The sequence below is a fragment of the Parasteatoda tepidariorum genome, chromosome 10, assembly GCF_043381705.1.
Source record: "Parasteatoda tepidariorum isolate YZ-2023 chromosome 10, CAS_Ptep_4.0, whole genome shotgun sequence".
NCBI lineage: Eukaryota > Metazoa > Arthropoda > Arachnida > Araneae > Theridiidae > Parasteatoda > Parasteatoda tepidariorum.
Window position 1 is genome coordinate 41699421 of NC_092213.1, and position 18640 is coordinate 41718060.

The 18640-nt window shown below is 26.6% G+C and overlaps 1 protein-coding gene across 1 annotated transcript in view; it reads left to right on the top strand.

Moving 5' to 3' along the window:
* Window positions 1–214: 214 nt before the first annotated feature.
* The window catches only part of LOC107437704 (RAB11-binding protein RELCH homolog), a gene marked incomplete in the record, with an annotated part of 37564 nt that continues 19138 nt past the window's right edge, over window positions 215–18640 (top strand). Inside the window, 10 exon segments of the mRNA XM_043045975.2 lie at window positions 215–554; window positions 3398–3487; window positions 4787–4858; window positions 5703–5866; window positions 8034–8216; window positions 8757–8875; window positions 11213–11467; window positions 13255–13435; window positions 15079–15191; window positions 16946–17036. Of these exon segments, the coding sequence (XP_042901909.1) occupies window positions 260–554; window positions 3398–3487; window positions 4787–4858; window positions 5703–5866; window positions 8034–8216; window positions 8757–8875; window positions 11213–11467; window positions 13255–13435; window positions 15079–15191; window positions 16946–17036 (1563 nt within the window).

Below are 18640 nucleotides of genomic sequence, written 5' to 3' on the forward strand. Positions count from 1 at the left end.
ATATTCTGTACAGTCAAACATTGACATTTTATATTCTTGATTTTTACCTCTTGAACTTCTTCCTCATTGTCTATTCAAAGCGTTTTAACATTACTTAAAGATATTTAAACTATTTATTATTCTAAAATGTAATTGTTGAGACAAATCAGAAGTTTAAATATTAAAAACGTTCGCTTAATTCTTATATCTCATTATTTCAAATTTCAACTGTAATCGTAATCGTAAGATTGTAAACATGATGCGAGTGCGAAACTAAATTATGGCTGATATTGTTTATGAAAAATCAGCTGGTGAAATGTTTGACGATGCAACACAAAATTTGACGAAAAGTAAAAATGATGATGAGCCTGTTGATGATGCAGAAGACATTAAAGAGAGTACACTTGATAAAGTAGCCGTTAAATTGTTAAAACATAAGTTTGTTCTTACCGCACTTGAATTTCACACAGAATTAGTAGAAAGTGGTAGGGAGTTACCAAGATTAAGAGACTATTTTTCCAATCCAGGCAATTTCGAGAAGCATATACACGAAACAGAAATTTCTCCTGTTCTTCGTACGTTTTTTTAAGAGTTTATTTTTTTACTTATTAGTTTGTTCGATAAATATTTACATTGGGTTGTGGATTTTAGAACGTAGTTATTGAAACGTTAGATCTTTGAATTGTTATACATTAAATGGCTAATAAATTTTTCAATGCTAAGCAGTTGGATAATTTGTTCGGAATATTTTTGTATCGGCACTTGTCAGTAATAATTGCAATTGCCAAGGCGTCTAAGGGATTTTAAACTTCCAAGGAAGATTTCCCTATCATGATCTGCGGCAGAATAATCCTCAAGTCTTAGAAACTTCTGGGCAGCGGCCCGCAAGAAACTTAAAAAAACATCATATAAGGATATAACCGGTAGCCATTTATGGTCTAATATCTATATGTTTCTTTAATAAAAATTGCAAGTTTGAAATCAATTTGGCGCCTTGGTGGTTGTAGATGGCGTAACAGATCACCATATAGAAATATCCCCAAAACATCACATGGGACCAACTCGAAGGGCATAACTGGTAGCCACCCATTGGCTAACTTCTACTCTTTTTCTTTTTTTTTAAACTTTGCATGTTTGAAATCCATTTGTTATCTCAGTGACTGTAAGTGGGAATATTTTCGTTTCGTGATTTGTTGCACGAAATATAATCCCCAAAGGGCCAAATAAATTTTAAACTTGTTAAATTAAAAAAAAAACAAAACATTTAGATGTTTGCCCAGGGGTGGCTACGAGTTATACCTTTAGAGTTGGTCCCTTTCTGTGATATTTTTCTTAATTTCTCACTGGCCACTGCCCGGTGACTTCCAAGGCTTGGCGATTATTCTGCCACAGATCACGCTATAAAAATCTCTCCCTGTAGTTGGTGGGACAGATCAGGATATAGAAACATCCTTAATTGGCGATATAATATCCTTACCCTTAACATGTTCCATATTATTATTTTTTTTTTTTTAGAGTCTTAGTTTGGAAGTTTGCAAAACGTTTTGGGATTATTTTGGCTTAAATACCTAAACTTCTTGCCATTTAAATCATCACAGGTTAAACGTTCTGGTAACTACGGGTTCCACAACTCTGATACACTCTAGATACCTTTCCTTCCTTTTTGTCTGATCCTCCGGCTTACTTTAAAACACTATTTGATTTTGTTACTTTAAGTATGTAAAGATTTTTGTGTTTAGCGTTGTATAACTGTTTCGAGCTCTTTAACCGAAAAATTCTGCATCAAGTAACTGTTTATTTTTATAATTACATCCAATGAGCGCATTATGATGTATTTATGTTAAAATTCCAAGTGCTTTTGCATCTTGTGCAATGAAACTAATTCTGTTAAAGGAAATATTATCCCATTGAATGAATTAACCCAATTAAATAAAGCTAAGCATTCAATATAATTTTATAAAGTTATTTTTCAAATATATTAAATTGTTAATTTTAATGTATATTGACTGTCATAAGTTCAAATATTAGAATAATTCTCATTAGTTAAAAAATTAAATTTTCCCATGAAAATGCAAGTATCAGTTCTAACTTTTTAATAATGGTGGTAAGTACAGTGATCTAAATGTTTGGAAAAAAGGAAGAAAACTTTATCTTCATTATTATTCCTAATTTTTTATTATTCTCAAAGTTATGTTAACTTGCTAAAGATGTGTTTTGAATTCCAATATTAGAAAAAAAATATGTTATAAATTTTACGTACGTATAAAATTTTACTGCAAATTTTTTTTGCAAATATAACTGGTTTTTGTCCGTTCCACTTTTAACGATGTTTTTTTTAACAATATTTATTCATTTTTAATTTTAAAACATTTAAATTAATGTAAAATTTTTTTTCTTCATTATACATAGTTGATGTATTCATTAACAAAGATGTTATAATTTGCATATTTTTAGTAACTTTTGTGTATGTATGTTTTAATATGGAATAGAACAAGTTTTGTTACAAGGTCATAGGGGGAAGGGCCATTCTCGCAATCGGGAGCTTAATTAGAGTTTACCTAAATTATCTAAAATAAAAGTTATAATGCAGAAATATCCCTGAAAAAACTAAATCATAATTTCTCCTATATATCAATATTTTTTATGATTCTATCTAACTGTCACAAGACGTGTTTTTGTTTCTTTTTTATTTTCTCTGTACAAAAATAATTGCATGTTTTCCTATTATCAAAAATGTGTTTTGCTGAAATGAATGCTATGTACTTTTCCATTTTGCTGGCACAAGCAATAAAGTTGCCCATGTAAAGTCACTGGGTGCAAGCAAATTTAATTTTTTTTCATATTTTGGTGATATCTATTTTTTTTTTTTAAAAAAACACTAAATAAGTAAATAAAATAACTGAATATACTAGAGTCAATGAAACAGAAAAGTACCAAATGGTATACTAAAAATGAAGAACAGATCTAACATATGACACACTACACATAGACATATAAGTAACAGGAAATAGAATGGTTTGCATAATTAAACATAAGTAATTGCCACCTAGAATTTTTATCTATCTGATATACTGTTGTAGCACAACTGGTTTTGTGATTGATAACACAGATGAGTTATAAATTGTTAATTCTATTTCTAATTACTTATGGACTTGAAGTAAAATTTTAAATGAAACATTCCGAATTGTTTCAAATCAAGTGGGATTTGAAACACTTTTGATGAGAATAAAATGTCTAAGAGCTGTTATAATATTTTTTTCTTTTGACAGCTTCAATAAAGTAATTATCAGAAAGCTAATAAGCATTTTTTTTTTTTATTAAATCTAAGTTACGCTTGAGTTAACATTTTTGTGTAATTTAGCATTTAAAAATCTTTTTTTTCTTTCATATTGTTTTAACTGTGGATATCTTTTTATAGCTAGAACATCTAGTGTGCAAACATTTGACTCTTTAGATTTTACTAGATATTCTGATGATGGAGAAAGACAAGTTGATGAGCGTATTGCAGGTTTGTCATCCCGTTTTGTATTTAACTTAGTCATTTCTTTCATCAATTAGGAATTATTTTAATGTATTTTACTTATTAATGTCTAATTTTTATTTTGTATATGTGTTTCTTACTTTGTTTGAACTATTTCAATAACAAGGAATATAAAAAGTTTAAATTGTTTGTTATTTTGTTACATTTATTTTATAAAATGTTATGTTTGAATTTGTACTATATTAAGAATTGTTTATTAGATATGTCCTTAACGGACATAACATAAAACTCAAAACAAACTTAAGTCAATAATATTTTTCTCGTTGCGAACAGCTCAGTCATGTTAAACAGTTTTGCTTTGAAGAGCCCATTGTCTTATATTTTTGTATCATTCTTACTTTCTTGTGGTCTTCCCTCTTTCTTTCTGTGCAAACTTATTTTATGGATAATATTTTAACACTTTTTTTTTAACTTGAAATAATTATTATAAAATAAAAAATCTATGTATGTTTAATCATGTCTATTTATTTTTGTTTATTTTTAGTAATTAGTCAACTTACGCGACTTTAATTCTAGGAAAGAAAATATAAAATGTTTAATATTTTAGTCAAAAAGGTCTTTGCATCTTTTAAAAATCAAGAGAGAAAATAAATTTTAATCTACAGTAATCAAGCAATTTTGCTACTTATTTTAAAATACTGTTATATTATGTTTTATATATATATATATAAATATTTTTTATGTTTTACACTTGTATAATAAAAAGCAGTTTAAAATTTCCTAGGATTTTCGCCTGTCAAACTTTATACATAGTATAGGGACTAAAAATTATATCTGATTAATATAAAGAATAGATTCCTTTGAATATTTTTTAAAGGAGAGAAAAGAAATATTAATTCTTTTAAAGTTATAGGTTTATTTTGAAATTAACTATTGAGATAGAATATAATTTTAAGAAATGTATTTTCACAAGTCCTTACCTAAAATTTCATCACATGTGTCGACTATTATATGTACAACTAACACCTGCAAAATGTAATAATGTTACTTTAATGTAGTTTCATTTTTTGAAGTGTTTTGCTTTTTTTTTCTAATTTCATAAATTGATTAAATATTTATTACTCAATAAACGTTTGTTTCCATTGCTGTATTTTTTAAACAATTAATATTGAGATAATATCAAGCATTATTTAATAGTTTATGACTAAATGTGTAAATAATAATAATAAATAAAAGTATGGATAATTAAAAATACCTTTTGGTTGGTTCAAATTTATTTTCATAGTAAGATTCAATTCAATTGTCTTATATTTCTTTATTTCTCAGTTTTAGAATTTGAATTAAGGAAAGCAAAAGAAACTATCAAAGCACTTAGGACAAATTTGACAGTTGCAACTGGTAACTATAATTGTGTTTTATATATATGTGTTTTATATATATTTTTATAAACAACAACATAAGTACGATTTACAATTTTAAGATAATTTTTACTCTTCAGAAAAGTAAACTAATTTTGTGAATAATAGTGTGAACTAATTTTTTTTAGCTACACTTTTATGAATAAATTTTCTACCATTCTTTTAAATTAGGAGAAACATTTTAAAATTAAAGAAAGCAAGTGCATGTTTTCTGTTTTAATTCCAAACCTAAGTTGAGAAGTTCATAACAAATGAGGTCTTTCTTGCTATATGTAATGATTTAGAGAGAAAAAATATTATAAAATTAAAATTTGTAGCATTTGTGTAAAATTTTGTTAAAAAACCGCAGTTTTATAATTTGCTGAATAAGATGAGAAAAGTGTGAAAGATAAGGAGGAGTTAATGTGGTTTTATTCAATTTTGTAATTGTTTGAGCTAAATAATATCTTTTAATGTGCATTTTAGGAATTTGAGCAACATAATTTATGTGTTTTTATTTATTGAATTTTAAAGTTATGTTTTTAATTTTAAAGGCATCTTTTACTAATAAGACAGAATAACACAGGAAAATATATACTGTAAAAATTTGTTCACATGATGAGCTTCAAACTAGGAAAAATGTAACTCTTTGAAACATTTGCATTATGGAAAGTTTTACAAACATTTTATTCATATTGTTCTCAAGTTTTATCCAAAAGTTCTTAAGTACTTTTATTTATCCATCTTTACAATTGTTTTTAAATTCACACAAAAAAGAAATTTTTTTTAAATAACTTTAACAAGCAATTTGCAGTTTAAATCTTGTTATTATTTTCCTTTTGCAGAATCTGATCCAAACACTCCTACATCTTGTACGTCCAAGAGTATTGCACAAGATGTAGTCAAGCCTCATGAAAAACGAGCCTTAAATTTTCTTATCAATGAATACTTGTTGTACCACTTTTACAAGCTAACTTCTATCACATTTTCAGATGAAAATGATGATCAAGTAAGGCATATTTTGAATATACAAAAAGCACTGTTATAAAAAAGTACTTAAATGTCTTAATACCATTAAGAATATCAACCTATTTGTGTAAAGGTTTGTATCAAAAACCACTTTGTATAAAAAATTCCCTTTCATGGGGGTGCCCAACCTGTGACCCGCCGACTGTTGATATGCAGACCACAAGAGATTCTGAACACAATGAAAAAATAATAATATATTTTTTTTTATATATATACTATTATTTTTTGAAAAATAAAAAGTTGAGAATTTTGAATTCCCCATTTAAGTCAACGCTTTCTGATGCTCTCATTTTGCAGATTCAATTGTAAATCTATGTTGATTCTCAATAGCTTTAACAGTTATTGCTGCAAAATTCTGCATAGTTTTAAAAAACCCAGTATTTTTAACGTGATATTACAATGCATAAATTTCGAATTTGAGTAATCACTTTCTGACTCGTTTGATTTTTTAGTTTTCATCATCACCATGTACCCGCTACATTTATTATGACATTTGAATTCTAAATCGTGCATTTAATTTATCAATTTTTTATGTGTTTTAGTCACGCTGAATTAATCGTAAATTTAAACGATTTTTTTATTTCTTTTTTCTAAAGGCAATTATGCCACGCTTTTGAAAATCCTGTATTTTTACTAAATTATTATGACACAAGAGTTCAAAGTTCACATTCAAGTAATCACTTTTTGATGCTCTTTGTTTTTGCCAATTTTATCAAAAATAAGTTATTTTTCAATTATTTATTTGGCCGTTCTTGCAATGCATTCCCATGTGGTTTTAAAAATTACGATTTTTATTACAACATACGAATTTTCAATAGTGCATTTAAATAATTATATATTGACACACTTTATTCATGCTAATTTCATTGTGCATTTAAGCATTTTTTGTTGCAATTATTGTGATGTTTTTCCACATGATTTAGATGATCTTATTAATTTAACTAGGATGTTATTATGGTACGCATTTTTCTATTTGTTCATTTAATTAATGACTTTTTAATACAATTTATTTGTACATATTTCATTGTAGACATAGGTTATTTTTTGGCAGTTAGCACCATGCTTTTACATGTAATATTTAAAATTTCCTATATTTAATACAATGTTATAGCAACATGAAATTTTCAAAAGGTGGGGGGGGAACGCGAATTTTTAAACTGCTTACTGTTAGCAATTTTGTTAATATTTTGAAGCTTATGTGAGTTTTTAGGAAAAATTAAAAAGAAAATGTTTATTATTTAAAATTCATGAAACCTCTAATAACTTTAAAAAAAAATGGAAATAATATCTGAAGTATAATACTAAATGAATATTAAATTTTATTCTTAACTATAATTGGTTAAATTTGGATTTTGGTATAAACCCTATATATTTTCTTTGATTAAAATATTAATTCAAATTTATATTATTCATTAAAATATGTATGCAAATTTATATTATTCATAAAATTATTCATTCTATGAGCATTAAATTTTTTTTCGAAATTTATACCCCCCCCCCCCCCANCCCCCCCCCCCCCCAATATTTATATATTTTTTTGATAAATCAATTATTAATAAAAAGGGAAAATTTTTTTAAAAATATAGTATGTTTTTTTTTTTAATTTTTGAAATAATTAAAAATATTTAATTTTCTGCAAATATGTAACTTTGTTTACTAATAAAAAAATTTTGTGCTTGGAACATTAATGTTTACATAAAATTAATTTATTTGCTGCCAATTGACTAAATATGTGTGCCGCCTTTCGTTAGTCAATCTGTTGTACAAGTGGCCTTTCACTCAAAAATGTTGTGCACCCCTACCTTGGTTTGTGTTTCTCCATTGAACTGCATAGAGTACAATTGAATTTGTGATTTTTTATTTTTACAATTTGAAAATGTGATTTTTTATTATATTGCTCTAAGTCTTTTATATGTATTTACTTAATTTCCGATGAATCAGTTAATAATTGTTGGCTTGTATAGAGAATATATATACACCACAGTCTAACCGCTTCAGTTTTAGTTTTAGCTGTGTGTCAAAATATATTTATTAATTTAATTTATTTCAAGTTTTAATTTGAAAACTAAAACGATGTTTGTATCTAAGTGTTATTATTTTACTTCAATTTAAGAATGTTTAATTATTCCTTATATTATGTATTTTAGGATTTTGAAGACTGGGATGATGTTGGATTAAACATTCCTAAACCCCCTAATCTGCTTCAGATCTATCGAAACTACAATAAATTTTACTATTTAAATAATGAAGTTGCCCATAAGGAAGTACAAACAACTGATACTTCCAAAGATCCTCTGGAAGACTCAAATGTATGCTTCAAGGAAACATGCGTAAGGATTATTATTAATTTTTTTTATTGTAAATGATGAATCTTTGACTTATATAGTACTTATTCATAAAGTTAAGTGAATTAATTGCTATTCTAATTTTAATAAATTGGCAATTTTTTTGTGATGAAACACTTTGTGATGTGTACAGAATAAATGCAGAATTTAAAATACAGAATCTCTTGAAAAAAATGCTTCTAAGCACAAAGAATTCAGATCTACCTCTAAAATGTAAAAAGTGACCTTGAAAAAAGGTCTTGTATTCAGTAAAACAACGTGTTTTTAGTTCTGGAATATCACAGATTAGATAATAATTATAAGGCAACAAATTACAGTTTTCAAGTTAAATTTAATCTTTATTTTAATTTCCCTCTGTTAGAAATTTTTATAGCAAATTTTAAAAATTATAAAATTTTTAGAACTTGTGCTTTCAATATATATTCTTTATCTTTTTAATGGTTATTGTTTTAGTATTATTTTATTTTGAAATCGGATGTATTTTAGCTGGACTCCTTATATATAATTGTTTTTTCCATATTTTAGTCTGAAGAAAAGAAACAACTGCTGGAAGACATAACTAAGTTGATGCGTGAAAATAATGAATTGGAGAAGATAAATGAGGAAAAAAGAAATCTTGAAATACAACTAAAGAATTTGAAAAGGTAAACTTATCACAACTCTTCTAATGCTTAATATCAGCATTTAAGCTATTTTTCAAATCATGGACATTTCAGGGGCCCATTTTTTAAGGGGGAAGAAATTAAATTACACAGTTACAATAGTTCTCTAAATTTCACACATAAAAAGAAAAAGAAATCTTAATCTACTTTACACCTGCAAAAAAATGAATTATTTTATCTTTTTCTTGTTTTTAACTTTAAAGAATTTGATTTGATGTTAATCATAATACACAAAAGTTTTCTATTTTTATCTGAAATGGGGGAACTTTTACAGATTCCTCTTACTTTAGAAATTACAGGATTATCTACCATCGTTCATGGTAAAAAGCCTTTGATGTGATTAGATTTGTAAAGCTACTTGTCTATGTTTTTTAGCATCTTTAGTTTTTTCTTTTCCTTTTTTCAATTAAAATTTCTTTTGTTTACTATTTGATTATAAGTACTAAAATTCTTTCTTGAAGCATTAATTTTGTCTTCAACCATTTCAACAGTTAAAGATAAAATTCAGAGTCAAATTTGAGGAAATTTTGAAGCATTTCTGTATGGAATTAGTCCATTGATTGAAACTATCTTTCGCTCAACTAACACTACAAAAACTGTTTTAAAAAACGTGTTCGTAATTTCGTTTAGCAACAGAACCCTAAATGCTCAATTTTTTCTTGGTGGAACCCATACTATATAAATAAGGTTCATTAGCATTTTGAACATGCTCACGATTAAGACTACTAATAAATTTGAAAATATTTAATGCGTAGAATGTAAATTTTTTATCTTTCTATCAATAATAGTCTTAAATTTAAGTTTTATATTGGACAGTTAAATTCTCAGGCTTTCATATAATCTGTGAATAATATGAAATAAATACTAAGTTGAATTATAGTTTCATTGAAATAGAAATTAAAAACTGTTACAAACATTGAGAATTATTATCAGGGAAACATTTTTCTCTATTGTTGTCTTCAGCTATTATATTTTGAATTTTTATATTATATTTAAATAATTGTTATTATATTTTGAACTTATAAAACTGCATGGCGGCTTTTCTTTTCTTCTTTTTTAAAAAAAAATTTTTTTTTCAGCACTCCTTGATCTGTAGGCTGTTTTAAACTTGTGACGTTTGATGGCAAAAACATTGCACTGATGCCATCGCAATTTAGTTCATCCTCATTTGGATGAGAACCTGCAGTATCTATCATTAAGATAGGTAGATTTGCAAAGCAGATTTTTTTTCATCTAAGAATTTCAATAGATAGCTTTTCTTCACAGATCTCAAGCTTACTATACAATATCATTTTTTGCACCTGTCAAACCAGCCTACACTGGCAGTGAAGTTTTCATCACCCTCTCTTTAAATTCTTTTTGAAACTGCAAAGCTATTTCTTTTAAGAATCTGACTCGAAGGAAGCATATTTTTGCCTCCACTGTGTGAACCACATAAAAAAGGCCTCACCAGTCTTTTCATAATCAGATTTTTTTAATGATTTACTGTCCAAAGATAAATCAGAGCACTTGTCAGCAGAAGACATCTTTAAGTTACATATGTTCGGTCAATTTGCAAAAGTGACATTAACCACACAGTATTCAGCTGCAATTTTAAGGTTCTGTGTTCCCCTTTCTCCAGTCTTTTTAATATTTCCAATTTCACTTTCAATGGATCGAAATTCCTTTTACTTTTCATCATAAAATGCAGTTTTGCCAACGAACTAAAAATTCAGCAATTCTTTCAAGCAAGACTAAAAATTCCAATTGCTTGCACAAATGAAAGCTAAAGACTTCATTCCGCACTGATTTATTTTACGAATGTAGTGGAGACGGATAAATGTTTAGTGTCCGAGCCAATGAAAGGGAAAAGAAGTGAATAGAAAAAATGAGGCAGAAAGGAGTTAATAAGTTTATTTAACACCCCTTTTCACCTTGACCTTAAACAAGCCCTTTAACCGGCAAGAAGAATATGTACCAGTTTTCTTTAGGAGGGGGTTTTCTTGCGTTGGCTTTGGGGTTGCGAGATTGGCATATTACTAAAAGAACAACAATAAAAACTTACTGTAGTAATCGTTACACGTGTTGTGTGTGCATTGGTCATCATTTGGGAACAAGACTAATTTTTTACACTAGCTCGGATTTATAAGAAACTAAAACTATCGAGACTCGAACTATAAGAATGAAAAATAGGTCTTTTTTTTAATATTAATGTTTTGTTTTAAATGATTTTTTCCAGCTTCAAAAATTCTTAAAACTGATTTCTTATTAAAAAATAGATAGTTTAAAATAAATTTGTTCAATGAGTTTATTTTACTTTATAAATTAATTTTTTTACAGAGAAATTCAAGTACTAAAACTGAATCCAATCAGTGATTTCTCAGGAAAAAACAGTAATTCATCAGATGATAAGAAATCATTAGATTCCACGGATGCTCAAGAATATGTTTTTATAAATCAACAAGATGATACTCCTGTGATAGTGAATGACTCTCCTCCTTTTAAGTCCTCTTCTGATAATTTTAATGACACAAAAAATCATAAATTATCTGCCACAAGCTCTATTTCTAGTGAACCTGAGCTAAAATCTGAAAGGTAATTGTATATTTCGAACTCATTATGGTAAGTTTTGCATTGCAGTTTGAAATATGACATTTAATTATGAACCTTCTACAACAAAATCTTACATTATTAACTACTGTCCTAAATATCTGGAGCAAAAATAGGTAATAAAATTATGTTTTCTGATCAGTTTGAATTGAGATTTTGACCTGATTGATTGCCCTGTCTCAGAGAATGAGCTGCATTGCAGTTTTTAACATTAAAATTAAAAATCTGTATTTCAAATAAAGTTTATGACAATATAAAGTTAAAATAATAGTATTATAGTTTAATAAAATATGTTACTTCAATTATTTAATTATCAGTAGTCATGTTATCATCTTTTTATCCACTCTTAAAATTTTATAATGATTAAATATATGTGTTTAATATAACATATATACACACATATTCTATATACCAGTAGTCAGAATCTACAAAGTCAACCTGCTGCACTTTCTACAAAAATTCAAACTTGTCTGTGATTTCAACAAATTACAAAGAGATTATTATCGTAAAAATCTAGCATATATTTGGCACATATCTAACATATATGTAATAAAGTTATACACAAAAACCTTATATTTCAAATTTAATTTCAATATTTTGCAATTATTATTACATCTTTCAAAGTCAGATGAAGTCAAAATGAAAAGTAAAAAACAGACGTTACAAAAAAAATCAGAAAGAAAGGATGAACTTGCTGATTATATGATTAAAATGAAATCTTTTTGTTTAATAAGAAGAAATTATTGTAATTGTAACTTATCGTTCCCTAATTCGTACCTGTTTAATTTTTATTCAAATGAAATTCATTTCCTTACCTTTGCCGGTACTTTGTAGACAAAAAAAAAAACAATAAACTAGAAAAATTATCCTGGAACTTGTTTTGTGAATGAACGCATTTTGATATCATAATTAATAGAAGGTTTTATCCTTATTTTTCATAAATGAAGATAAAAAAAAATAATTTCTTTTTCGTTTTATCTTTAATTTTTACTAGTTTTGAGTTCTTTTTCTATCAATTTTTTAAACATTTTTTCAGCCTTAAATTTTTAACTTTTTAAAAAATATCAGAGGGGGAAGATAATCTGCATATGCTGTGACAATATCAATAATCCTGTGCTGGAAGATGTGTGTGTATATATAAATATATAAATAAAGTTGAAAGTTTATTTCATAATGTTATTAATGTTACTTTTTATAAAGATTTGTTTTATTCGTAAATTCCAGAAATTTATTAATTTAGAATTATTGATTAATTTTTAAGAGGACATATTAGGGAATATTTCTCTTAAATCTATTCAATTATAATCAAACCAAATTTAAAAAGCCTATTATTTGATAAATCCCATCAGCCTGCCTATTTGTCAAAATTTTTATCTATTTATTGTAAATTTCAATTGCTTATTTTAGTTTCACAATTATAAAGTCACTAATTCATAACCGCATTGTTTTTACCTGTATTTTTTTTATGCTTAGTTCCATAAAATTTAATTGTAATGTTGTATTTATTATCACATTTATATGAGTTCTAGACATTGCATGAAACGAATATTAATTAAGGCATTTGCATATTGAGTATTAAAATTTTCCTATTCATTCAGGTAGAAAACTTTTTTTATAGTTATTAATAATAGTAAAACTTATTATGAAAGAAGTGATACTATTTGATTATTTATTTTTGCAAAACAGCCAATTCTCTTTTTTTATGCCCTTGAAATTCAGCACTTATGAAGGACTTCTATTTTTAAACATTTATGTTTATTTCTAAATTTTAGAACTGTTCCTGAGGAATTTCAGAAAACACTTTTAGGATTTTGTTTATCTCAAAAAATTGCTCAAGACAATCGTCTCATAAGTGAGGTTACAGGTATTGGAAGTACTGAAGAAAGTGTTGTTACAGTATTATCTCGTTGTTTGCCACATGTTGTTCCAAATATATTATTGGCTAAAAGAGAGGTGAGTTTTTTTCTTATTGTAGAAGTTTTTATTTTATTCACAACTCTTATATCCCTTTCAATGATTATTTTCATTTCTCTGGAGTTGTAATATTAATGATGCGTAATAAATATAATCAATTTTTGATTAATCAAACTACAATAACTCAAATATTCCTCAACTCAATTTTTCGCTCCTGAGCGTTTTATTTTTAATTCCCTGTTAATTTTTCCCAATTACTCGACGTTTCTCCCTTTAAGTTGATTTGTTTTTCAAGCAAGATGTCTTACATTTCAAAGCTAAAAATATGCCAATTCCTTTAATGACCACCAACGAAGTGAAATGAAATTCCCTCACGCTTGACTTGAATAACATCTGCTGAGTATATAAATGAGAAGTGGATAATCTGTGTTCTTTTTTGAGCATTGTTGCAGTGCCTTGGTCACTTAATCAAAGGAATCGATTTTTCTAAACAACATCTGAAGTAGTACTTTCTCCTTCTCTTCAGCTGTCCATTTATTATTTGCAGCTTAAAATCGTTCACCATGAATCAAACATAAGTGAAAATTAAAAACTCTGAGCTTAGATGTTTATTAAGGATTTAGAAGGAAATCCAAACAGGAAAATGTGGAATTCCTCCTATTACTCTTTCAACGATTTTAAAAAATAAGGAAACCATCCAAAGACGTCATGAATTAGTGATATTTCCTTCAAAAAGAATGAAAAAGTGTGTCTTTCATGATTCATAAATGATTTCCATGGCATATGGATTTCGAATAGAGCAGTTCTCAGAATAGGAATTTGCTAGGAGATACAAAAAGGATTTTTAAAGTTTTTATGAAGATTGAGAATTTTAATGTGAACTCTGAATGATTAAAAAAGTATGTTATTCAGAAGATGTTACAATTATGAGAAACATAACTGCTTTATGTTGAGTTTTCAAATATTTTTATTAAACCAATTTAATTATAAATGTGCATGCTCAGAAATATCTAAATTAATGAATCATTTATATTAAAGCTTTTTTTTTTTAATAAATTGGTTTCTCGTTTATGTTGCTAATTTTCTTCTATTGAAAAAAAAATGGGTTTCACTACTTTTAAAACAAATATTTCAATCAGTGATTGGAAAAACTATAATTTTTTTTAATTAACAAGAACTACAACTTCTTTCCTGCAAATGTATTTAACTACAACTACTTTTTTTTTAATATTGTCAATGCAAACTACTTTCGAAATATGGTCACTACTTTTAGGAGGAATACATTGCTGGAGAACTTAATGTACACCCATGTTCAAAATCGTTTTGAATAATAAATCAGCTTAATTAAACATGAGGAATTATTAAAAAATATTTATTCATGTTTACTTAATTAGTTTGTTATTCTAAGCCATTTTTTATGAATTTGTCCTTTTAATCTTCAGCTTTTTTTTTCCTTTCTCTTAAGTATATTTAATTTAAGAAATTCTCCGAAATTTTTTTTTAAATTTAAGTAATAAAAATAAAACTTATCTGAAAAGAAAAACAAATGAACTTTTTCATATACTTGTTCAATGGAGTTTATATTATTTGTTTCTAAAAATTATAACAAACTCTTGCGTTATTAATAATTCACCACTTACTGAATCGCCGTTTCTTCTCATGCTTTATTTATATTCTTTTAGGAACTGATACCGTTAATACTCTGTGCCATCGCTCTCCATCCAGATACAAAAGAGCGTGATAAACTCTTAAATATTTTGTTTAATCTCATTAAGAGACCTGATGAAGAACAGAGGTATATATATTCAAATATTTCATTTATTATTTTGCTTTGCTGATATGTTTAAAACATTGGTTTATTATCTGTCTAAATTGAATTTTTTTAAAAAAAAAAAAAACTTTATGCTATTTTTGACGTTAGGTACCAACTTTAGTTTAGTGGAGTTACTAGTTATTTTGTAATTAATATTTAAAATCTCAATTGGCCCTACCCCTAAAACACTAGTTAGGTACCAACTTTAGTTTAGTGGAGTTACTAGTTATTTTGTAATTAATATTTAAAATCTCAATTGGCCCTACCCCTAAAACACAGCAATTTTTCTTATCTCTGTTGATGATATCAGAATTCAGGACCTCCATGGCTCCTATCACCTTCTCATACAGAGAAAGCAAGTGTTGCGCCAAGTTGAACATTGATAAAAATTCTAAAATTCCAAGCACTAAATACAAATATTGTATTGTATCACATTGCAATAGCTCAACGTTTTTACACACCAAATTAAATATTTTTCCATACAACAAAAGAAGAAAAAAGATATGATTGATACAAATCAAACATAGCGAAAACAAAAATCGCAAATTCTCTACAATTTTACTTTTATGAGATTGTTTTATTTTTGATAAGTTTCATTAGATGCATTATTTATTATGTTGAATTAAAATGTTTTTGAAATGCCTTTTAGACTCTCTTTTTTCATTCTTTGGAATGAAAGTATACTATATTCATAAATTATAATCGTTTTCAGGTTATGTTTTTTTAATGAATATTTTCTTTTCATTTATTGATTAATTTAATTTGTTTCTGCTTAACTTCTGCGACCAAAACATCTACATACTTGTTTTGCTCATAATTAATCAATAGTTTGATGAAGTTAAAAAATAATTTGTATTTTTATATAGTTAGCCGGAGGAAAAAAGTTAATAAAAACTAAAATAAGAAATGGGAAGGGCTTAGAATTATTTGCATGTCTTCTAAAAAAATTAAAGAGACTATTTTAGAAGTAAATATTTAGAAAAACTCTTGAATAATTCAACAAAAAATGATAGCTTTTACAAATATTTCTAATTTCAAATCCATTTCTATATATTATCCGTATCCATTTCCTTTATCTGAGGTAACATTAAGTAAAAATTTTCAAAATAGTTCATATTTTTGTGCATAGACCAATATATTATTAGTAAAAATAAACCAATGTTAATTTTGAAATAAGGTAATTTACTTCGATGATTTATTTTTTAAATTTTTATAAATATGAAGATTTTTCAATATTTTTTTAAATTCAGGAATATAGAAACAAAATTTTTGTAGATACTCTAAAAACGAATTTAATGCTTTTTTTTCTTCTTTTTTTCCTTTTTGGAAAACTTGCATTTCTCCTTAAATAATTATTCTTACGACACTTAATCTTTTAAACTTATGATAATCATTTTCCATTCCAATTTTTTTTATGTGGATTAAAAGATATTTATTTAGATATTGTTCTTCTAAACATATTACTGTAATGGAGAAAAAACTAATAGCATGAAATAGTTATTTGTTTCATAAATTGAAAAACTTGTTTAATCTGGTTTAAATATTTCAATTATTGCTCTTTCAATTCAGCATCAAAATAAAGTTTTGGAATACCAATTTCGAATAATTTTTTTTAAAAATATATTTCTCTCTTAATAATTTAGATTTATCATATTAAAGTGACCTAGTCAGTTAATAGTTGAAGTACTATTTAGAATAATTGTGTTTTAATGCATTGCACTTTAATTCTTTTTTAGACATATGATATTAAGTGGCTTGGTTACTATTGCACAACACTTAGGCCCATCAAGAGTTGAAGCCGAACTTTTACCACAGTGTTGGGAACAGGTAATACTAGTTTTGATTCTCATTTTGTTTTTATATCTAAAAATGATCCTTAATATTAATGAGTGAATTCTATAACCTGGAGCCATTGAGGCGCTCTTCAATCTGCTTCAGCCTTTAAGTTGTTAGCATTGGTGCAACTACTGAGTTCACATTTGTAAAATAATATAATTCTTTATTAGGTATTACTAATTAATTTTTCAATATTTAAAACTGTATCAATCCATTTTTCAATCATGTACTTAACTGAAAAACATAAACTATAAAAATTTTAAAAAGTAGAATCCTTCAAAAAAATTTTACTTTGATTTTTTTTTTTATTCTCCCTGTGGATTTACAGATTATGATCAAGGGAGAAAGTTCAACTCATCAATAAATAAAAAAATTTTAAATATCATTCGGCACCAAAAATGCTGTTGATCGAAATCAACACAATAGTCAAGATTAACCACAATCATGTAATTTTCCTGTTGAATTGAAACTTTATTGTATAAATTAATTTTTTTTTAATTCCCCTTACCACTTAGACTTATTAAACTTATCTAAATATGTTTCAAAAGTCTAACTGTGAACAAAATAAACAATTAGTTTCAAAACATTTACAATGTAACGACACATTGTTTTAATTATGCTTAACTGACATGTATGAAAGATAAATAGTTATAAAAGTACGTGTAGCAAACACAAAACTTGTTTTTGATGAAATGGAGCTGTAAGCTTGCAAACATCACTTGTGTTAATGTTTAAATAATTAAAACAACATACTTATCTTTTAACTATGCAATAATGGTAAAACTATGAAATAAAAATTTTTACACACTACTCCTAATTGGTCTATTGAAAAATTGGGAACAATTTTTAGAATTAAGGACTAAAATTGCCCCTTGAACCAGCTGTCTGAATTCCAGTACCCTAGTACAGACCATTCTAAAATTATAAGAGAGACAGACAAACTCTCTTATTATTGTAGATAATTTTCTAAAATACTATAATGTAACAAGTTAAGTGTTTATCAAATAATTATATTTGGGGACTTGACAATCAATGACACTGCGTATGGTTTCACAGGCCTATCTAAATTGCTGAAATCATATTCTCAATTTTCAATTACTATTTGATGTAAAAAAAAATAATTTCTGTAAAAAAATATAGTCAACTCAATGTTACATAATATTTTTTATTACTAAAAGAGTTTTTTTTAAAACATCTATATATATATTTCTCTTACACGGCACCAAAAAAAGCCTCATTACAACTCCCCGAATCGCAACGTTAGAAAATCGACCAATGATTGCTGCTAAAAATGTCACATGAGGTGGCTCAACATATAGCGCTTTTAAAAACGGAAACAATAACCAGAGTGAGCATTATCAGGTTGTTCAATTCAGATTCATGCTCTAAAAACATGATAATATTTAATTTAAACTCAATTAGGAATTAATTAGCCTGGCCTTCTCCATGACTATAAATAAGTCACAAGGTCAGACTTTTGAGAAAATCAGTTTAGTATTGACTAAACAAGTTTTTAGTCATGGACAACTTTATGTTGGCCTGTCAAGAGTTAAGTCATTTGACAGCCTTTCAGTAATTGCTCCAAGATGCCAAAT